This window comes from Camelus bactrianus, chromosome 12, assembly GCF_048773025.1.
Source record: "Camelus bactrianus isolate YW-2024 breed Bactrian camel chromosome 12, ASM4877302v1, whole genome shotgun sequence".
In the NCBI taxonomy this organism is placed as follows: Eukaryota; Metazoa; Chordata; class Mammalia; order Artiodactyla; family Camelidae; genus Camelus; species Camelus bactrianus.
The window spans coordinates 36,138,581-36,162,668 of NC_133550.1; the positions used below are offsets into that span (position 1 = coordinate 36,138,581).

The 24,088-nt window shown below is 36.4% G+C and overlaps 1 protein-coding gene across 9 annotated transcripts in view; it reads left to right on the forward strand.

Moving 5' to 3' along the window:
- Positions 1 to 24,088, forward strand: part of ANKS1B (ankyrin repeat and sterile alpha motif domain containing 1B) — an 860,784-nt gene that overhangs the window by 421,852 nt on the left and 414,844 nt on the right. For 7 of the 9 annotated variants that reach the window (XR_012510715.1, XM_074375248.1, XM_074375245.1 and 4 more), the window contains exons 13-14: positions 18,490 to 19,079; positions 20,794 to 20,866. Coding sequence is in view for 8 of the 9 variants with exons in the window: in XM_074375248.1 (XP_074231349.1) it covers positions 18,490 to 19,079; positions 20,794 to 20,866 (663 nt within the window). In the remaining variant the exon portion in view is untranslated. The remainder of the gene's footprint in view (positions 1 to 18,489; positions 19,080 to 20,793; positions 20,867 to 24,088) is intronic. The other 2 variants (XM_074375246.1, XM_010962772.3) reach the window with 1 other exon arrangement.

Below are 24,088 nucleotides of genomic sequence, written 5' to 3' on the forward strand. Positions count from 1 at the left end.
TAAATATTAGGAGTAAAATTACTCCTCTGTGTAATGAGTCAGGCTTCAGTATGTATCCCTTTGATCATGACTGTGAAAAGGTGTATTGTATGGGAAATTTATTGCTTGATCACTTGAATGCAGTTGTTGTGTCTCTGAATCATTCATACCAAACTGGTCTGGATAGTAGAGACTCAATACATGTATATGTCTGAATGTCCCCAATTTGGGGGTGGATTTCTCTGTTTTAAATTTGCAGCTGCAGAGCCACAGAGCTTAAACTGCATATTTGTTTCAGATACTCTTTGATGATGCTTAAAGTGCTAGTGGAATTTTGAGTGAATTCATCAGTGGTAGTTGTAACAAAGGGAGGTTGGCAGAAGAGTTTGGTGGCAGCCAGGCAAATCCTCAAGTCTTTTGTCAGAGGCCATTGCTCTGCAACCTAGCAAATATCAGGAACTCAGCTCCTGACATAGTAGCTGGCATGCAACAGATTATACAATAGAATTTTAGAATGAATGGAGGTAGAAGTCAGGGCTTGTATTGTTTTAGGGATTCCAGTCAGAATACTAGAAAATAATTAAAATTACAGCAGATTAATGTGTTTCTATTAACTACTTAGTCATGTGACTTTGAACTTGGTAGCTGTATAGAAGATAAATAAAATAACCTACTGTGTGATAAATGATGAGAGCTGAGGAAGCCCTCTGGAAATGTAATGCTCTTTATGTCACCTATGTCATTTGATTACTCTCCAAGCTAAGAAACCAGTATAGCAAAGCCAGTAAGAGCACAGACTCTAAAGGCACTATAAAGTCAGACAGTCCAGGGCCTAAAAATTGGCAATTTTACTGACTAGTTGTATAAACTGAACAAGTGAATTAACTTCTCTAGGTTTGCTCATCATCTGTAAAGCAGAAATAATAATAGCACATATCTCATACTTAATACAATGCTTGGTCCATTACTGAAGATCCAGTAAGTGTTAGTCATAATTTTCCACATGTCAGGGACCCTTGCAAAGCAGGTGCTCTACCCATTTCTCTTTTTAAAAAAATTATTTTGCAGAGGGGAGGGAGATAATTAGGTTTATTTATTTATTTATTTTTAAAGGAGGTACTGGATTTGAACCCAGGACCTCGTGAATGCTAAGCATGCACTCTACCACTTGAGCTTTACCCTCCCCCCTTCTACCCATTTCTCTTGCATAGATCTTTTAAGCTACATAAGCCTCAATTTCCTTATCTGTAAAATGGGGATAATAAAACCTACATCAGAGAAATGTTTGGGCAATTCAATGAGATGATACACTTGAAAAAGCATTAGAGAATTAAATTAAAAAGTGAAGTATTAAGAGGGATACAGTGGATTTCTTGTAAAGCAGGCATTTGCATATATTTCTCTGATTCACCTTCTTCCCTGTCCCCTCAAAAATGACTAACAGATTTAAAAATAAGGAGGAATAAACCTATACTAGTGTGGGAAATTAGTAATGAGTGACTTTTACATGCCAGTAATTCAAGTTTCTGCAAGAGAGCTGGCAAAGTGAGTAAGATTGAAGACATACAGGATGTGTGATTCCCTGTATGTGAAGAAACAACTCTCCTAGGTAATAAATAGAGAAGATTTTAAAAGTTAAGGGCAAGAATCAAAAATATACATGGGGGCAACAAAGAGATTATCACTGGATTCCACCAAGTGCCACTGGGAAGCACATCAATTGCCAAAATTCAGCAAGCAAGGATCAGGTAACAGGCTCACTCCTGACTTAGACTTAAGGGAGACATTGTCACAGTTGGTTTCTAATGAGGACAACTGTGACAGATAAAGAATGAAGACACTGCCCCAGTTAACTCCTAGATGCTAACCTCAAATACAGAAAAGAAACATTGGAACAGAGAGAAAAGTACCCCTTGTGACTACTGTAAGTTCTGATCCTCTCCTAACTTGTGATCAGTAGACCAGTGGTTCCCATTTCCCACTGTGCCTCATAATCACAGGGAAGGTTTGTTAAAGCAAATTGCTAGACCTTACCCCCAGACATTCTAGAGTAGAACCCGACAATTCACATTTCTAATAAGTTACTGGGAATGCTGATGCTACTGGTCTGTGGACCACATTTTGAGAACGACTACTCTAGATCTCTACAGTAGCCACTAACCACGTGTGAATGATTAAGATACAATTTAAATTAATAAGATAAATGACATTGAAATTTTAATTCTTGATTTGCACCAGCTACATTTCAAATGTGTAAGAGCCATATTGGATAGCACAGGTATGGAACATTTCTGTCATCACATGAAATTCTGTTGCAAAGCCTGCTTTAGACTATAAAGTAAAAGGACAGTGAATGGGGCTAGTGCCAGGCACAACTGCAGGAGGCATATTTGTGCTCTGGGAATGCAGGCCTCTGGAGTTGTGCAGTATGGCAGACCTGGCTGTTAATCTAAGTTCTTTCCCTTCTCCCTTCCTGTGGATCCTAAAGATGGAAAGAAGGACACCCTCAATTTCTTACAGAACTCATCTTAGTTCTCCAAAGTAGACAAGCCAAGACCTTCCTCTGCAAGAGTGAGCACATGGAACAATAAGTAGGCATATTAAATGAAACCTCCAATAATACCTCAAAAATGAGCTTGTTCTAAGGACTCAAAACAGTGCCATCCTATGAGATAAAACTGCTCTTGAGAAAAAAGAATTTTCCAAAATACTAGTATTACAGTGGATCTCAGCAGTATCCAGCAGACTAATGCTGTGTGAAATTGGAATAAGCAGTCATGAAGACTCCAAGTTATACAATCAAAAAAGCTTCATGTAGTTGAATGATATTTATGTCAAGTTCAAAACTATAGTGGAGGTAAAAACTATATTGTATACTGGATCATGAGAAACCCAAATCAATGAAGTAGAAGAATAACTCAAGATATTCAGTAGATGTCTGTAGATATGTATAGAGAAAGAAAAATGATAAGAGAAAAGACAAAGCACAGAGGAAAAATGCAAGAGATCTGGTATGTATTTGAGATAGGAACTTCAGAAGTAAGAGCGTTAACAATAATTTTTTTTAAGTGTCAATACAAGAGAAAATAGAAGGAAACTTTGCTGAGCTAAAGAAAATCTTAAATGATAAATCACAGAAGATTTACTGACTATAAGTAAAATTTCTAAAAGGAGCAGATTTCTACTGGGAAATTTTGAAATTTTATCATTTCAAGGATAAGGAAAAAGTCCTATAAGAATCTAGGGAGACATTACCAAAACAAAAGGGTTACCTACAAAGGAATAAAACTTATTCTGATATCAGACAATCTAAGCACCCAGAATACAATGGAGAAGTACCTATAGAATTTTTAGAGAAATGACTTAGGACTCCAGATTCAAGAATTATGTGCCTAGCCAAGGTGTGCAAGATAACAGGAAATAAATCATTTTTTCAGATACGTATTTTAGAAAACAACCTATCCTTTTGAAATAATTGATCAGGGAATGAATACTAATAAAGATCTCAAAATGGGCAAGGGATCAATGTAAAAGGTTCTGGAATGTAAAATAAATGTAATGTAAAATAAAACTTGTAAGATAGAATATATTTTCAAATAATTATTCTTAAGCTTTTTAAACTTAATATAAATGTTAAAATTTTTTGAAAAAAATATAAATTAAAATTAATAATGTAGTATAAAAACTTCATCTAAAACTCCAGATTATTTTAATATAAGTTGGGAAGGGGATGAGTTCAAGGAAGTGAGCTAAGTATGCTGATTTTCTCATTTTAGGAATAAAACATAGTTTAGCAGTCAAGAGCATAATTACCTAGTTCATACGCTGCTCTATCAGTTACTGTCTGTGTAACTTTGAGGAGTTACTTAATATTCCTAAGCATTAGGCTTCTCACCCATAAAATGGGATTGCCATAATACCCCACAGTTGTGTGGGACTGAAATCAGATAATGCATGTGAAGTACGTAGCACCTATAAGCACTTGGTATAGCTATTAATTTATAAAGAGAGAAATCAAAGGATACTCTTGATAAATGGAGGAAGTAGATCTGAAGATGAAGAATCTAACATGAAAGCAGTGAAAGAACTCTCCTCTTTCTCTTTTTCTCTCTCCAAATCATTATAAAAGACCAAATATGTACTCTATAAACAGAAACACGATCAAATATATTACCTTCTTGAATATTTCAAGGATTCAAACTGTAGAGCCATTAAAATAAACCTTTTCTCAGTATTTAGGTGATTTTTTTTTAATTACAAAAAACATACAGAGTGATGACAGTTTTGTTGAGGGAAATATATGTGCATAGAAAAAAAGGCTGAAAAATATATTCAGGTACATAAGTATTAACAATACTCATTGCTGGGTATTGGAATTTTCCTTGTCTTTTTCTTCTCTCTTTTCTCTATTTTCACTAATATCTGTAATAAACATATATCACTTTTATAAATAGGAAAAAAAGATTATTTTTTAAAAATAAGTTTATTATTAACCATTGTAATTATTGTATTTATTACTATATTATTATTCATTATTAACCACTGCAATATTTAGGTAAATATTACTCCAGAATTTTTCTTCACATGCAAATATTTATATATTTAATTAATTCCTTTATTCATTCATTCAAAAAATATTTATTGATTACTATGTTCTCGGTTTTGTTCTAATATCTAGGTATAGAAGTAAAAAACAAAAACAAAACAAAACAAAATCTCAACCTGGAGCTTAGTTGTGCGAGAACAGTGTAAGTAAGTAAAACATTATTTTATTATTGGTAGATGGCATGGAGACAATATGTAGCAAGGAAGGGAATAAGGATTAGTGGCTGCCTTTTTAAATAGGATGATCTGTGGGGGCCTCATTGAGAAAATTATGAAGTAAGTCCTTACTAATAATAGACATTGAAGCAGGTATTGGAGGGGACTATGTGGCTTCCTAAGGAAAGACTGTCCAGAGCAGAGGGAAGTACAAATACAAAGGTAGTGATGCAAAAGAATGCCTAAAGTGCTTGAGGAAAAACAGAGGCAAGACGGCTAGCCGTAGGTAAAAGAGAGGGAGAGTGAGTACCAGGCGCTTAGGTATAGAATTAGAGTGGAGTGTGCATGGGGCTGAGATCACTATGGCTTCACAGACTATTCTAAGGGTTTTGGCTGTTATTCAGAGTGACCTGAGGTTCCACTAGAGAGTTTTGAGCAGAGGAGGATGACATAATCTGACATGATTTTGCTAGGATTGCTCTGGCTTCTTTGCTGAGAGTTGCCTCAAGGAGGTGCAAGGGTGGAAGCTGAGAAGCCAGTTAGGAGGCTAGTGCAACATTCCAGAGGAAAGATAGTGGATAAGAAATAGGCAAGTGATAAATATATTTTAAAGGTAGAGCCACCAGGATTCACTGCTTGGTTGGGTACGGGATGTGAGAGAAAATGAGAATGACCCTAAGGTATTTGGACATACAAATCTGGAGTTCAGGTTGAAAAAAAAAGTCAGGTTGAAAATAGAAATGTGAAGATTGTCATTGTTTAGGTGATATTTTAAGCCCTGAGACTGAATGAGACTAACCAGGGGATAAAGGTAAACAGAAAAGGGAAGAGGTCCACATATGCCAAGCTGGGGCACTTCAGTGCTTAGCCATCGGGGAAACGGGAGGAATGAGCACAGGAGGATAAGAAGAAGCAGTCTGTGAGGTAGGATAAAAACCAGGAGTGTGGTACCTTGGGAGCTAAATTAAAGTGTTTCATATAGAAAGGGCAATAGTCTGTATTAACTGTATAGCTAGTAGATCAAGCAGGATGAGGATTAAGGAGAATATTCATTGTAGCAGTGTGGAAATTTTCCTGACATTGACAAAGGATGTTTCAGTGGAAGAATAGGAATAAAAGCCTATTTGGAGGGGATTTAAGAGGCTAGGAGGAGAGAAATTAGAATTGGCTCCTCTTCTACAGAGCTTGGACACCACTTTCCATATTTTCTTACTTTAAGTTAATATTTCTCTTTCTGTGTTAAAGTGGTAGAAATTTCAATTTGATTGCATTTCATTTTTTCCTGTCAGTGGAAAATTACACATGATGGCGCCAACCTGAAAAATACTGTGAGATACTTTGCTAGATGAATATGCCATTTACAATCACTTCAGCTAAAGCAGATCTCTCCAGCGTCCAAGACCATGAGAAACCCAAACAAACATACAGACCCTTTGCTTAGGCTAACTGACTGCTATTTTTGCATTGTCTTCTTTAATCAGTTGAGGGGTCATGTGAAAGACAACAATAAATGATTGATATTCTAGGGCATTTTACATATATTTAAAGCACATCTAGTTCTTCTGTCTGGATCACATGGAAACTAAATTAGTTTCCTGAACTCAATTCCAACACATGTGTAAGCTTCCCACACCAAGAAACAGTGCTCCAACACCAGCAGGATATTTGAAAATTCAATTCAATTTCATACTATCCACCTAGAAATAGAATCAGATTCTGGAGATAAAAGGCTTAGCCCCACAAGACTGTCCTCCACTTAAGATACCAATTGCAAGCCCAGGTTGTTACCTGTGGTTCTGGACAAATAGCAACAAATTGGAGATTCCAATGATCCCTTCTATTTCAAGATGCCAGTGACAAATCTAGTTGTTATCTGTGCTTCTGACAGACTGGCTATAAATCAGAGGTTCTCATGACTCCCTCCTCAGGTCCAATTTTTAATCTGCTAGAACAACAGACTCACAGAACCCGGGAAACCTGTTTACTCACTACATTACTTGTTTATTACGAAGGATGTTAAAGGATCTGAATCAACAGCCAAGTGAAGAGACACATTGGGCAAGGTATGGGGAAAGGGCATGGAGCTTCCATACCCTCTCAGAGTGTACTTTCCACATTTCTACATGTTCACCAACCCAGAGGCTCTCCAAACCGTTATTTTGGGGTATTATGGAGGCTTCATTATATAGTCATGATTGATTAAGTAATTGGCCATTGAACTCAATCTCTAGCCCCTCTCCCTTCTTCTCTAATCCCAAGGTTGATTCTCCCAGTAAAGAGCCCGTCCATCCTCAGGCTACCTAAAGGCTTTTCAAAAGTCACCTCATCAACATAACAAAAGACACCTTTATGGCTCTTATTACAGGAAATTCCAAGGATTTTAGGAACCTTGGACAAAGACCAAATATATGTTAATTTTAAATCACAATATCACAGAAACATTAGCAGAGTTGAGCAGAACTGCACTTATCATCCCATTGTTGCCATGGCTATAGCACCAACTCCTTATAGAGGATTTTTATTTTACATGAAATATTTCTTACCATGGCAACAGCAGTGTTGATTTAAGTCATAACTCATGGGATATAATTTATCTTTAACATTTCTGTATATTTTCTATGGTGTGTCTTGTTAATAGGATTACACTTTTCATGACTCTCCCACCCTTTGAAACAAGACATCTATTGGGATGTGTGTGAGAAAAATCTACGCTGCTCATTGCTTGCAGGAATAGAAAACTCAGGATACCTTTGAATGTATAACATTTGCAGAGCTTTTATTGAGGCTATGTGGGTGCCTTGGAGTTCAAATTCAGGATAGATCTTTTTAAAAATTGAATCAAAGTGATTATTCATTTTAGAGTCATTAAAAATAATTTCCATCTTTTTTATATTGCAAAATTACTTTTTTCTAATTTAAAGATTATAGATCTCCTTTTTTGTTTGTTTGTTTGTTTGTTTGTTTATTTGTTTGTTTCTCCAGCACGGTTCTTTATTTCACTTTCATAATCAGGTCAAAGAGTATAAAAATAGAAACCGTTTTAAAAAAAAATAAAAACCAAAGGACCAACACACTTGAAAACAATAGATTTGAGTTAAAGGGTTCTTTCCTCTCTTCCCCCACAACAGACTCTTCTGCTTGGGAAAATACATGGTTACAGTGACTGCAGTAGTACAAAGAAATACATTTTGGTAGGAGAGAAACAAAACCTCTTGGTTCCAAAAGTAGTTATTCACTGTAGGCCGTTTATTCATCTGGCTCTAGGCTATGGGAATTACTCCTAGCACAGAACTCCCTTTGAAATCACTAACTCCCTAGGGAGTCAGCAATAGCTGAGAGACTGCCCCTATGAACTTGACTTATACAGGGGAAACAAAGAAGTTAGTGGTTGAGGGTAACAGAGGAAAGGCGTGTGGGAAGAGTGAATGTAGCTAGCTTCCTTTGCTTGCAACAGGAGCTCCTTTCAATGCAAAACCAATGCCAAGACAGATCAGGCACTCTACCAAAAAAATAACAATAATTTAGTAATACAGTCTGCCCAGGCAGCTTAGCAGCTGGAAATGAGGGAGCCTTGGGATTTGCTATAAATGGTGGGGAGATTGGCTGATAGCCTCTTTCCTATATTGAGCAACGGGAGCAAGAGAAAAGATTATAAATATTTGAAATCAGAGCCAAATAGCATGGTCTGTTCTGGTCCAGAGGCTGCCAGAACTCAAGCATTCTCTGGCTTCTGCATTAAATGCTGAGTTTTGCAGAGTGCGGGACTAAGAGGTCAGTAAACAATAGTTTACCTGGAGTTACTTTCTGAAAGTTATCTGCTGATCTTAAGTTATTTAGGGAAGATAATTTTATTATATACTGTATTTGATGCCATACAGTACCTAAGCATAGCAAAAATCTTTGTACTAATTGTGCAATCAGAATAAATACTCAACGGTCACTGCTGATACCTGAAAAGGGACTCACTGTGTGGTTTTCAACTCTAGTAATACATACTCACACATCCCAGGGGACAACATATTGTGCTGATACATAGGGAACTCTGAGATAAGCCATAAATACAAAGCTTTGGAATGGAGTGGGTAAAGGCAGGCTTTGAACTAGTTAGATTTGTCTCCCATACTGGTGAAACCAAGCAAGGGGTCCTGTGCCCACAAAACAGAAAACCAAGCTCTGACAGCAGGTGTTTGCAACCAGTAAAGGTTTATTGCAGTGCACTGAGCAAGGGAGTAGGAGACAATCCTCAGGTCCAACTTGATCTTTGAGTTAGGGTTTTTTTAAGGGGAAGAACAAAGAACCTGGAGTTAATCATGTAAATATGTAAATCATCAAAATAAATATAAATTAGCCAAACTCATCAGTTAAGAGAAAGGGATTGTTAAGACTATAGGGAAACAAAGTCCAGTTTTATGCTCTTTAAAATAGACACATGTATATCTAAGAGCACCCCCACACACAAAGAAAGTAAAGATGAAGGAAGTTATACCTGAGAAATATTAGCCCAATAAAAGCTGAGATAGCTCTATCAGTATAGACTTTAACACTGAAGGTATTGCCAGGATATGGAGAATCACTATGAAATGATATAAGGTTCAGTTCACCAGGAAAATATTAAAAATTCTAATGAAAAAAAGAAGTCCCCTAAAACTGAGAGATTTCAACATACCTCACTCAATTAATGGAATATTTTAACAGCTCAGTTAATAAATGTGATCTTATAAAATACAGAACTTTATACCCAGAAATTAGAGAATACATATTATTCTCATGAAACATTGATAAAAGTTGATCTTGACTTGAAGTTTCAATACATGTCAAAAGACAGATTCACATACACTACATTTTCTGACAACAATTAAGTTAAAGGTTCCCGTATATATCCCCCCAAATTTATGAATTTAAATAAAGACTTCTAGGGGTGAGGATATAGCTCAGTGGTAGAGTGCATGCTTAGCATGTACAAGATCCTAGATTCAATTCCCAGTACCTCCATTAAAAAAAGAAAACTATATATATATACACTTCTAAATAACTTGTGATAAATGAGTTAGGAGACACCATAATTCTAACTTAAAAATGTTTAGAGTTAAACAATAATGTAAATACTAGATATCAAACATGATGAAAGTAACATAAGTGGAACTTAGAAATTTTAAGTTCTTGTACTAGAAAAGAAGAAATGCTAAAGATTAATAAGCTAAATGCAAGTTTAAGAAATTTTATAAGCAGTGATAGAATTAGCCCAGAAAAGTAGAAGAAAAGAAGTGGTAAAGATCAGAAATGAATGAAATCAAAAACTAATATACAAAGTCGAAGATTTGAGAACACTTAAAAAAATTGGTGTACTTTCTAGTAAAAATAGTGAAGAAAAAATGGAGAATATAAATATAAATACAAATAAACTACATTAGGAATGAGAAGGGAATGTAACTACAGATACTATATAAAAAGATTCAAAAGAAAATTAAAAATTATGAACAAATTTGTGCCAACAAATTTTAATACTGAGAGAAATGGGCAAATTCTAGACAATTGTAACTTACCAAAACTTCAAAAAGCAACAGAAACCCTGAATAGTCATACAACTATTAGAGCAATTTAGTGAATAATTTAAAATCTTCCCACAAAGAGTATCTTAAGTATAGATGATTTTGAAGTTAAATTAAACATAGCTTTTAGGAAACAGATCATTTCAATCTCATACAACTCCTCTAGAGAATTGAAGAAGTGGGAATTTTCCCCAACTAGTTCTGAGAGTAGTAATCTTCATATCAAAACTAGACAGTATAAGAAAGGGAAAATTAAAGGCCTGTTTCATTCATGCACATAGCTGCAAAAATCCTAAACAAAGTACTAGCAAACCAAATCTTGCAGGATAGCAAAAGGAAGATTCCTTATGACCAGTTCAACCCATTAATATCCAGTTTGTTTAACATGAGAAAATATGTCATTCTCACTAACAGATTATAAGAGAGAAACTATATAATCAACTCAACAGGTGAAGACAAACATCTGATGTAAACTCAACATTCAGTCATAATTTTCAACTGTAAAATTCTCAGCAAAGTTGGGATAGAGGAGAACATACTTAACCTAATAAATGGTTATCTATCCAAGAATTAAAGTGAACATCATTTTTAAATGGGAGACAGAGGCATTAAATGGTAGATGTGATTACTGTTCTCAACTCTTCACTCTCTCTTCTGCTATGTTGCATTGTAGTGCTGTAGAAATGTTGGTATTTACACCTTCACTCCATTTACTCTAGGATTAGACGGGTGACTTCATTCTGTCAACAAATGTGAGAAATAACAGTGTGCCAGAAGACCTAAAGAGACATGATGTGTTTCCACTATGAAAAGATACATGATGTCGCCTCTGAACAACCACTGTACACTCATGAGCTAATATGAATGGAAAAGAAAAATAATATCTTAGTCTTAGTCTGAAAATTGTTTTGACTTCAAGGTCACCAAGCATACACTTTGAGAATTACTATTACAATGTACATTTCCTAAAAGCAAGTACATTCTTACACAGCCACAGCAACCAAATCAGGAAATTGACATTAATATATTACCATCTATTCACATTTCAGACCCCATTCAAAATTTGCTAGTTTCCCCAACAAAATTTTTATGGTGAAAGAATCTAGCTCAGGATAACACGTTGCATTTACTTGTAATGCCTTTTTAGTCTCCCTCCCTCTGGAACAGTTCCTCTGACTTTCCTTGATAGTCATTACCTTCACACTTTTGAAGATTACAGGGCAGTAGCTTTATAGAATGTCCCACAAATTATTTGTTTCATGCTTCTGCATGAGTAAATTTAGGTTACGCATCTTTAGATGGAAAACCCAGAAGTGATTCTCTGTTTTTCTCATTCCTTCTTATCAAGTGGGACATGATTTTGATTTGCTCTATTCCTGATGCTGTTCACCTTGATCATTTGATTAAAATAGTGCCTCCCAGATTTCTTTAATGTAGAGTTACTCTTCTTCTCATTGTAATTAGTAAGTATTTTGTGGGGAAGTGATCTGAAATTATTTAAATTTCCCATGCCTAATCAAACTTTTAAATCACTCATTTATTTATATACTTTTATGGGCTCACATTTTCTTATTTTATTCAGTGGGTTATAATCCATTACTGTCATTATTTTGTTCCTAAAATTGTACTCAGGTTAACAAGTTGGAGCCCATTCAGACTAGCACCTCTGTCCTCTTTACATGCCTCTGCATTCTTTAAGCACTTCCTTGCTCTCTGGTGCAAGATGTTCCAGGCTCATCTGTACTTTCTCTGCCCTGGCCTTCATATCAGTCATTTCTCAATGGATACCTGTTTCTTTTAGTGGGAAGTATATTTAGAAGTCAATATTTACTTATGGCTATAGGGACCTCAATTTCCCAGGCCCTTTCAGTGGACAGAGTTAGGTAATATATGTATGTAAATACATACATACATAAATTATTTACATCTATATCCATCTCTCTTTGTCTCTATCTTGAAAATATTGATGTCTCCAATCCCAGTCCAGCATAACAAGGTTCACTCTAGTTTTCTCCCTGTTTGTATTTCTAAATCCCTTGTTGAACAGTGAGCAATCTGGCTCACATTATCCTTGTTGTAGTTGTTTATTTGATTAACCCCTCTGTAAGTGTACGATTTCCCATATCTACTGCCACCTCCTCCCCACTCAGACATCTTTCTCATCCTACCTGAGATCTGACTCCCCACGACAGTTTATCTATGTAAACACCCTGCTCACCCCTCCTGGGACTCTGACACCTTATAGCAGGCCATCCTCATATTGCTGATTGGGCTTTGACATCCCATGTCAGGCCACTACATCATGAGCACTTTCCTCGTTTGGACATGGATGCCTTCCTCACTCTCTTTGGGTTTGGGCACTCCTTGGTAGGCTGCTGATCTTCAGGGATATCCTACTCCCTTTGCTAGTTTACTGACTCCTTCTGCCAGCCTATACTCCCTGCATGGAAATCCTCCGCACTCCATCTGGACCCTAACTCTCCATACTGGGCCACTCCCCCCATGTGTACAACCTCCTCACCCTGCTTGGACTTCAACATACCATGCTGAGTTGCCCCCAAACATGGACACCACCATTACCCTGCTTGGGCTCTGATACCCAGCTCCAGGCCCCCTCTCCACTCAAGGTATGGATGCCATCTCTTTTTTTCCATCTAAGGACTTGAGGAGTGAATTGCTCATGGAGTGAAAATGTAAGGGGAGAGAGAATAACCAGCTATCTCGTGTCTGAGCTCCTCTGCTTACAGTGAGGTTGTTCTTTCAGAACTTTGATTATTTTCTTAAGATCTTTTAAATAACCTTGAATTTTAAGTTACAGCTTATAAATTATTTCATGACACCTTTACTTTTTTATTGAAGTGTGGTCGATTTACAATGTTGTGTTAATTTCTGGTATACAGCATAGTGATTCATTTATATATATATACACATATATATAAATACACACATATATATACACATATACATATTTATATATTCCTTTTTATATTTTTTTCATTATAGGTCATTACAAGGTATTGAATATAGTTCCCTGTGCTATACAGTAGGACCTTGTTGTTTATCTATTTTATATATAATAGTATGTACTTTTTGGTTTCTTTTCATTAGCTGTTAAACATTCATTTTCATCTCCTTTTCTTGCAATGTCTTTAAATGGAGTTCCATCTAAATCCTTTTTTTTATTTTTGATCTTTAATGAGAAGAGATGTGCTGAACTATTCAGAAGAGGTACCTGTGTGAGAACAGGCATGAGCCACAGTAGCTTTCCCTGCTTCCCAGCTCAAGAATTTTCTCCTTTGTTGTTATCATGAAGTATTAAGAAATATGAATATTTCTCTTCCTGATTCAGAAGGCTTCCTGCTGTTACTTTGCTCTTCTCCAGAGTTGCATGCAGCTTGCCTTACAAAGTAGTACTCTCATATTTGAACATTGTATTTTGCTATTATTACATTCAAGGTCTCCCTTCTTTGCACCTCTGCCTTCCATACCATTCCCACCTTCTCATGACATGAAATTCTTTTCTCCCTGAGATATCTGGTGTTTTCACTCTGTTCAATTTGGACTCTGCTCTTGAGAATTTTTCTTCAGAGTCTCTAGTTTACTAAAAGCATGTATTTACTGGATACTTCTGAGATTCTCAAGGGTTTAAGCTACTTCCAGTTGTCTTTTCACAGGATTCTTTCAAGTTCTGCTTGTTGTTCCTGAGACATTTTTGATTGTCTAAAGAGGAATGCAATGCCCCAGTAGAAAAAGTTGTGATGTATAATAAAAGAAAAAATCATTTGTTTTCCATAATTTATTTTCATCTTAACATGAAATTTGGGGTTTTATCGTTGTTCAGATATATAGGTGATAAAAATCAGAGACAGAGATGAGTAAAAAAAAAAATTGAGCTGCTTACTATTGGATTCTTACTTTGACATTTCTTTGAAATGCTAATGATGCTTTGAATAACTATCAGATTGGAATTCACACATATTTAGTTCTGTACCTTGGCATGAAATACCCACTTGTCAAATGAGAAGTGTGAAATTAAATGGGACAAGTTATGAAAAATAATTTAATCTATAGACTTTGCCTCAGTTTCATCTAAAGAAATAGTAAGAAAATATAAAGATTTTTTCCAAAATATACTTTAAAAAATATACAAGTATGTCAAAATAACAATCTTTATTGCATGTCTAATTACTACTACATTTCTTTGTAAAAATGAAACCCTCTAGATTAAAAATTATTGTTGTAATAATAGAAACACACAATGTGTTCTATGCCGCAGGCATTGTTCTAACTGCTTTACTTCTATTATTTCATTCATCTTCAGAATTCTTTTAGGTATATGCTATTACTATCATCATTTCCAGATGTGAAAATATAAACATTGCCGAAATTTATTTTGAAGACTGTATGAATTTTTCTTTAAAATTTGAGATACAGGCTAAATCAATTCTCTATTTCCACATATTAAACCACCTCAAAACTGAATGGCTTTAGACAACAACCATTTATTTAGCTCATGATTTTAGTTTTCTTCTGGTCTGGGCCAGACTCAGATAATCTTGCCTGGGCTTGTTCATGCTCATGTGATCATTTGGCAGATTGGCCTGGAGTTGGTTGGTCCTGGTCGGCCTCATTCACATGTCTGGAAGTTGGCTGGCCTTTGGCTAAAGTGACGGGGTGGCCGACGTATTACCCATGCCATCTTTTTTTGATGCCATGACATCTTGTGATTTTGCTGACCCTGGAGGCATTGCCCCTCCCTGGGCTAGTTAGTTCTTAGAGATAATAAACAACTCACCTGTAGACACACCTTTCATATGCAAACCAACCAATCCAGAACCATACTCCAACCACTTTATTTATCAGGTTCTCACACTGAGCTTCTACCCACCTGCCTTAATCACACCAGGGCCAGATATCAGATGACTAGGGCAGTCCCTATGGCTCAGAGCCTGCTGAAAAGATTTGAGCTAACCAATCCTAAACCATCTTACCCTGTTTTGCCCATTACTTCCCATAGAAACCACAATAAAGGCTCTTGCCCACCTTTCCCCCAGCTCATTCTGCCTCCTAACACTGGTGCTTCCCCATGTGTTTCCCTCCTCCCCCCTTGGCAGAGCATGCTCCCTCCTCTTGAGATTTATGACTATCACAGTCTGTCTTTTCAGTGGCAAGTGTCTCCTGATCTGTTAGCTCATCACAATTTCAAACATCTGAGTGATGTGTCACTTCATCAACCAGCAGACTAGCCTGAGCTTGTAGACATACAGGCAAAGTTCCAAGAGCAGCAAGACAACAAGCCCCAGTGCACGAGTGCTTTTAGAGTCTCTGTTTGTACCATGCTTGCCACCGTCCCATTGACCAAAGCAAGGCACATGGCCGTACCTAGGGTCATGTTGGGGGGATGGATACAGGCTGGGGTGTGACTCCAGGGAGCCATTGCAGATTGGGGTTCAACTGCAATCAATCCATACAACAGGCATTTCAGGAGGTTTCATATCAACTTCTCATTGTCTTTGATTTGAATAATCCTTAGACTCTGGGCACTGAAATAAGTAATATTTGCCTTTTCACGACTCTTGGCAAAAATGTTACCAACTATCATGATGCTAAGAGCTGTTATTTAAAAGCCTTGACTTACGAGCTAATAACTAAATTCTCTTTTACTTAGATGAGGACCCAGACAAAATAAAGAATTTGAAGTTGTGATTATACTCATTCTGGTCAAACCACAGAAGAGATGGTAACCTAATAATAGGATTCATAGAAAAATTTAAATAAGATGCCCCTAAAAGTTTTGTTATCATGAACGTGGTCAGAAGCCGCTTGGCTGAGATTTATAGAATCGTTTTCCCATAACAGACTGACTTTTTTCAATTTTCCATTCAAACTCAAACCCTTTAGCCTTCTTCAGCAACTTTCAAAATGGAATTCTAAATTTCCTTATATTAGAACTCCTCCTTTTTACTTTATTTATCTATACTGTCATTCTGTACCAACCTGCTTATGTTGTAAAGCATTACGGGGGACCCAAATAGCCCAGGAAGAAAAAAGAGAAAATAAATTGGAACAGAATGGTAGGTTTCATCTTCTCTTAGTATAACTTTACCTCCATGAAACAGAAAAAAATCTTTTAGTCCACTTTTCACAGATTCTAGAAAGAGTCATAAACAAAGGAAACATGTCCCTCCCTATAAAGAGCCTACTTGATTGTCCTTGAACCCTAGATTGTTCTTTTATCTTAATAGTAATATATTTTCCAGCCCAATGGATATGGGGAATCAGTTAGATCTTAGTTTGAATCTCAGCTTAACCACTTGCTAGCTGGGGAACCTTCAGCAACTTAAGTTGTGTATGTGTTAATTTTGACTTCTAAAAAAAAATGGATATAATAAGTCATAAACTCTAGCCTTTAGGGAGAGTTGAAAGCTGCCTTGCCTTATGCTCCACCTACTCTTCTACCCCATGAAGGATCTCTGTTGTGAGGAGAGGGGGAAATGGAGTTAGCTCAGACAGCGTTGCTACACTAGAAAGGGGACAGAGCTTTTATGGGAAGATTAAGTGATTAGAATAGTACTGGGTGGTGCCAGTTGTTTCTCTTTTAGACTGTTGTCTCTTGGACCTCTTATTCCAGTCACTCTTGTTTCTTCCATCTCAGGATACCTTTGTGTTAGGTCTAGGTAGGGGGACATCTGTTTGGAAAAGCCAAACAGAAACCAGGGTGAGTTCTGGGGCTATGCAAAGCCAGGAGCAAACCTTCTTCTGTCAGCACCAAGGGAGGGAACAGTATAGGGACCAGGGATGAAACTTCAATAAAGAGAGCTGATTTGTCAGTAGCATCAAATATCCATTAAGATTTACTGGGGTTGCCAATTTGTTTATGAAAGAGATTATGCCAAATCTCTTTCCAGCAGAAAATTATGATTATTATTAATCATTTCACAGGATCCTTATGAGGATCAAATGAGATGATATAAATGTAACTCTTAATTCAGTGCATAGTAAATAGCACATATCTATTGAATGTTACTTGTTAATTTATAAAAACTTTGATGTTTGGGATTTATAATAATAACTAACTTCTTTAAAATGTGAATCAGCTAGTCAACCTTGAATTTGTTGTTTTAATCTACTACATTGACCACGCTTGACTTTTTCCTAAGATTAGGTTATGGGCTTATAGGGGTAATTTAACTTTTGATTGTGGCACATATTTAGCCGAGTATGAATTAAAATGACCAATCAAAAAAGTAAACCGTCTTTCTTTGCTAATTTCTTTGGCCAGGTTTTTACACAGTATGTCTTTAAAAGACAAATTAGGTCACAATAATCATGGAGTATTTTAAATCTCAGAGAACATATGTTTTTAAAAAAATAATAAAGCAATAAAAATTATCATTTTTCTTTGGTTTTTTACTGCATTACATTTTCAAAGATCTGAAGAAGTTGGGGGAAAAAGTTTTGCTATTTCAGAGAAAAAAGAAAAAAGTAGTTTTGTGTTAATAGCTCAGCATCAGTTTCTTTTAAAAGAGTCTCACTTTTTAGTAATATTAATAGGATTACATTGTTTGTCTATGTTAAGCGTGAACAAAACCTTTTTGTCTGAATCATATCTGTTTAGAATTAATCTTAATTTTATATTTAAAGTAACACTATCAAGATTGTTGACCTTAAATTGCTTCTAATTATACTTCTTTTCAAGATTTTGTTTCTGAATTTATTTGCTGGGAGAAGGGCAAAGGGATGTCATTATATATGATGTTGATTTACCTACTGATTTCATTTACTGTCAGAGTCTGAACATGGGTGTTCCATTTTAAGAAAACCTGATTTTGTCATCCAATATAAAACGTACTCCCTGGGGACAAAGGAAGAAGGTGGATAGTTACTTAATTAATACCCAATTCATACCTTTAAAATGCACCCTAAGGTATATCAGGAAGATCGGTTCGCACACACACACAAACAAACACAAACACACACACACACACACACACACACACACACACACACACACACACACACAAATTCATCTTATACACGTCACTGGGGTCATGGGTATTTCGTAAAGTGAGGATATCACTGTGTAGCAATAAATCAAATGTCTGAACATTGCACAAGTTCAAAAGGGCACTGCTGTTGTCTCAGGGCTTTTAGAGTCCTTTATAAACAAGTACCCTGACCTTCTTTCTCCCTTTCGCAGATGATCTCGCTCAACAGGAGGACAGTGATCCCCCAAAAGAATATGATCCGGGGCAATTTGCAGGCCTTCTCCATGGATCCTCTCCAGCCTGTGAGTCCCCTGAAAATCCATTCCATCTTTACAGGAAAAGAACTGAACGTGAAGAAGGACAAGATGAAGTCAGTTTGGCAAATAGTCCTTTGCCTTTGAAGCAGACTCCAGTAGAAAATAACTCGGAACCTTTGGTAAAGAAAATTAAGCCCAAAGTGGTCAGTAGAACAATTTTTCACAAAAAAAACAACCAACTCGAGAACCACACCATTGTTGGCACAAGAACAAGTAGGAGTGGCTCCCGGAATGGGGACCAGTGGATTGTGAACACGGGGGGATTCGTGGAGAGAGCCTGTACCCTGGGGAGAATCAGATCATTGCCGAAAGCCCTGATCGACATGCATTTATCCAAAAATGTCTCTAAATCAGATTCTGATCTCATTGCCTACCCTTCAAGTGAGAAAACTTCAAGAGTTAACTGGAGTGAATCTTCAAATGCTGAACACAGTTCTAAAGGGAATTCTGAAAGAACTCCATCCTTCACTTCCGAGTGGGAAGAAGTAAGCTTTGTTCTTGTTGTTCTTTATAGAAGGCTTTAGAGTCAAGGGAGTTTGAGGGGAAGGATTTTCAGCTTTTTAAATCTTTCAGAGGAAAAAAATTAACAAATGCATACAGCTTCCAGTGGAAGGGAAAGGTTCTAGAGGTAATACATGATAATTTCACAGCGAGTAGAAAAACCAACACAATTCCACACATGAGGGGAAATCTATTGTTTCCATTGAAATTGATATCAAGCAGAAGTAATAACTAGCTATGAGGTACAAGAGGAATGTTCGCATTATGTCCTACCAAGCATTGCAGCTGACAAATTGAGAAAAATATTTGTATTTTTGTTTTGCTCTGTATCATACTGCTACTTGCTAAACTCTTTGTTAGCCCATCTCCCTTTTTTAAAGTATCTTATATTTTCAGAAGAGCTTCTTATAGTTTTAAACTTAATGGTAAACAGAATGATCCTGGCCCTTCTCCAAGAACCATACCACAAAAACAAACAAACAAAAAAACCCCCGACAAATTACTTAATATTTCCCTCTAAAACTATTGGAGAAACAATTAAGGAAAATGTGTTGGGGTTAAGTATCACCTATTTAAGATCTACCTAAAGACAGCCTTTAATTTCATATAATTACTCAGAAAGTAAATGCCTTTGTAAGGTTACAAAATATCATTTTTTGTTCCTAAGGAGGACTACATCATAAAGTAATAAAGTTTCTGGCTTTTTCTTTAATTTCTTCAGAGAATGGACCGTACTCTTCCTTGGCATTTCAGTCTAACTTGTCACATTGTGTCTCTCAAAAGACTGTGCCAGTTGGAATAGGTTTTGAAGCACAATAGGTCACTACAGCATTCTGAGAACTAGAAGTGGAAATGGTTCTAGTATTGACATTCTGAATTGAGCTGTTTGAGAAAATCACTTAATCTCTCTGCATCTGTTTCAGGGTGAACAAAATGGAACATTTAAGTAATGCTCATTGTCCCTTATGAAGCCTGCTGTCTTACTAAGTTTGCTAGGATGACGAGGAGAGGGATTAAACTCTAAATGGCTAAAGCTCAGACAGTCATGTCTTCCTATAAACTCCATACTTGTAGATTGATAGTTTATTCGAGTCTATCCATTTCTTATATTTATTAACTCTGTGAATAATATCTGAAATCGTTTTTGGAACAAGGCAGGAATAATTAACATCTAACTTATCTCTTAGAATCAAGTTGTTTCCATGCCTAGATTCTGGTGATGACATGCCACAAATCAACTTGTAGCTGGTCAAACCATTTAGCAAGAACTTGATTGAAATGGCCATGCTTCACCCGTCAGATGGGATGCATGCTCTCAGATAGAAGAGGAAGGATGCCCAAGAGGATAGACATTATCATATGAACTTATCCTCAGCTCCTTCCCCTTCTGAGTTTAAAGAATACTCGATTCCTAACTTACTGACCCATGTAGGTCCAAACAAGTTTCATTTTAGAAAATACAAAGAAAAAGCAAGCTGATTTTGAAAGTTTAATAGAGGGAAACATAATTTGTATTTTTAAAAGCAATTCAAAAGCTGTCTGCCTCACTTTAAACCTTTCTCTATCGGTCTCTTAATTGTGGTATTGCAGGGGTAATAATATCAAGAATATATGCTTCTGGTGTTTGAAAGTTATTTTACAATGGAGTGCTAAACGTGAATGTAATAATCCATTTACGTGTTTTTTTGTTTCTCACAGATTGACAAAATAATGAATTCCATAGATGTTGGAATTAACAGTGGACTTGAAGGAATTAATGGTGAGACCACAAGTAAGGAAACCTTTCCTCTACATTGTAATGAATAAATGTGCTCAAGAACTAGCTATAATATGAATTGTAATCTATAGATAATTTCATATTTTACTTTAATAACAGTAGCTGCAAATTATTTCCTTCCACTCATGTTAAACAATCGTGACCTCCAAACAACATCATCAGTGTAGTGATATAGCAGATTGAGAGGTTTTTTTTCCTATGTGCTGTTTTACTATGCTAATTAACAGGAATGAAGTTTCAACTTTATGTGGAGCTAAGTATGAAATGCTTCAAAGTGTTATAGAATATGATGACAATACACTACTATTTCTCATTTGATGAAATGTCCCATTCATCCTGGCCAAAGTGATTAGCAACTTCTCCTATATTGTAAGCTCCAATGGCAAGAACTATGTGTTGCTCATCTTCTTATATCCCAGAATACCTAGCAGGGAGTCCCACAAGTAGTTAGCTCTGTGATCACTACTTAATATATTACCCTTACAAAGTATTGCTTTCTTCCCTACAATTAAAGCTCAGAGTGGAAGCCCATTTGAAACTTTCTTTGAAGACTTTTTACTTAATACTGATGGGTGATATCAAATGCTGGATAGCTAAGCCTGAAAGTAATACTCATACTAAAGAAGCTACTCTTCTGGAAGGCATCAAAAGACCTGGCTTTGTTTCTGTTCTGCCACTAAGTAGTAGTGTCATATAAATTAGGTCTGTAAATTTGGAGTTGAAACACGTGCTTTCTAAGCTCTCAGGAGAACTCATGTTTAAGTTAGTAGTGGTAGTTGACGTTTCTGTCGAGATGATAAGATTAAGGTCTGAAAGAGAGAGAGAGAGATGTCTAAATGTGTCACTGGATAAAGAGTTATGGGACTTTGTGGCCCTTTGATAGTCACCAAGACTTTTTAAACAGCATTCCAAGTGACTGTTAAGGTCCGGAAAGTTGGAGAATGGCTCTCTCTTGGCGGACTGGGCCTGGGTAGATAAGAAATGACATTAAAATCTGGAATTACAATCACTAAAGGGAATATTCAGGTCGAAATGAGACCCTTGTAGGAGCACCTCACTCATTACTCCTATGCTGGGACAGGTGAGAACTTAAATTATTCTAATGTGGCTGGGCTCCATGATGTTAGTTAAGTGATCATTTTTTTTAAAGAGTAAACTTTTTCCTGAAATGCATATTTGTTTTAAATTTTAAAAATTGTAAAATTATTTACAGACATTGTGTGCATGTGTTTAGTGACACAAGCATGGTATCAGTCTGTGATAGCATGTGTAGCCAGCTCTCTCACACAGAGACGCTAGTAAACACTGAGGACTTTTCTAGTATCCAAAGAACTAGCCTAAGTATGTGTGTTGCTACATAGTTTTCACACATTCTTGTGGACTAATTTCAAGAAAGCTGTAGGAATACAGATTTTTGACTGATGTGAAGGTAAGGATTTGTTTTCTTAACAACAGTGAATTCCCTGATCCTAAGACTGCTCAAGCAGAGACTGAGTGCTTCTCTGTTGAAAGATTTAGGTGACTTTGAACATTAATGTTCTAAAATTCTTCAGATAGTACCGTAGAATTGTGACAATATTATAAGCATGACTGTAATGAAAATAAGGATAAATCTTAAAAATGCCACTCAGGCAATGCTGCCTTTGAAGGGCATTTTAGCAGTAAACAAATCCACAGATTATTTTCCCTTAATTCTCCTCTTTTCACCTCTCAGATAGCCATCCTACCTGTTTTATTTAACTATTTTCTACAGTGATAATGAAAATGAAAATAGAGACTCAGTCCCCAAAGCATCATTACTATTAACAAAGACTGGTTCTGCATGCGCCTTAATTTTCACTTCTTAATTACACACTAATTATGCACTAAGTGATTGACCATAACATGTGGCATTCCAATTGGCCATTAGGCCATTTGTGAATTACAGCTTTACTGGGCTTCAGGCTTTTCCCTCTGGAGGCTAGAAAGAACTAGAGAGGTGATAAACAACCCCAAGAAGATGACATTCCACAAATAATATATCGGATACTGAGTGTGGTCAGGAAATTACATGGTGAAATAAAAAGTCAGACAGACATGAATTCAAATATCAGCTCTGCTATTTACTAGCTGCATGATCTTAGGCAACTCACTTAGTTTCCCCATCAACAGAAATGGACATATTAATATAGGATCATTGTAGAGACACGTGCAATGGCATGTGTGTAGAGTCTGACACACGTAGACATTTTAGCTCTCCCTTGCCTTACCATGAGGGAGATGTTGTTTTAGACACTGTAGATGTATCAAAATAAACACACATCAGCCCTTCTTTTCAGAACTTAATGTCAGCTAGACTCACATTCTTCATATTAAATTTGCTGTTTTCTGTGTAATTGTGGTATATCAATTAGAATGCAGGTCATAACAAGCCTGACAGTTAGTTGGTACCAGAGAAGAGTAATTACTAAAAGGGAGCATAAAACTTCAGGGTATCCTGGCAAAGAAAAGAGAAAACTCTAGAAGGTTATCAATTTAAATGGACTAAATTATTTTTATGAAATCTGAATATCCTCTTTTTGCCTGACACTGGGGAAGAGATGTGTAATGAAATCAACAGGGGAGGGGGCAAATTTAGAGTGAATGAGAGGCAGTACTTTACCTAGCGTGTGTTGTCGGTGTCTAGAATTTTGCTTTGGAAGGCCACTGAGCCAAGCTCTATGCCTGGCTTCATCGGAGCTGAAGAGTTTTATGAGTAATTTATGATGTTTGTTGCTAAAAACCTCAGAAGGTGATTGGGAGAATAAAATCATAGGCAGTGGAATTACATGATGGATCAAGAATCAGCATTAAATTTTCCATGCTCTTGCCCATTTGGTTTCAAAGTTTTTGTTTGCTTCCCCATCCCCACTTGCATTTGCAATTTCAGATATTTTGTAAACAAAATATTTATTGGACTGGGAGGGGATCTGGAACTCTCCCATCTTCATTCCTAAAAATATGAACCAGATCAAAGTTTAAGCAGTCTCTATCAATCATGTAACTAGTTCTACTCATAGAAATCAGTTTCCTCTTTTTAAAAATTTACTCAGCAATTATGTAGTAATTTGAAACTTATCCAGCAGCTCCAACTGCTCCAGAACTAAGATAGAAATAAATAAAATTTGCTGAATTTATTTTAGGTCAGTCCCTTAGGTTTTCACTCAGACTATTATTAACAGATGATTTTCACAAACA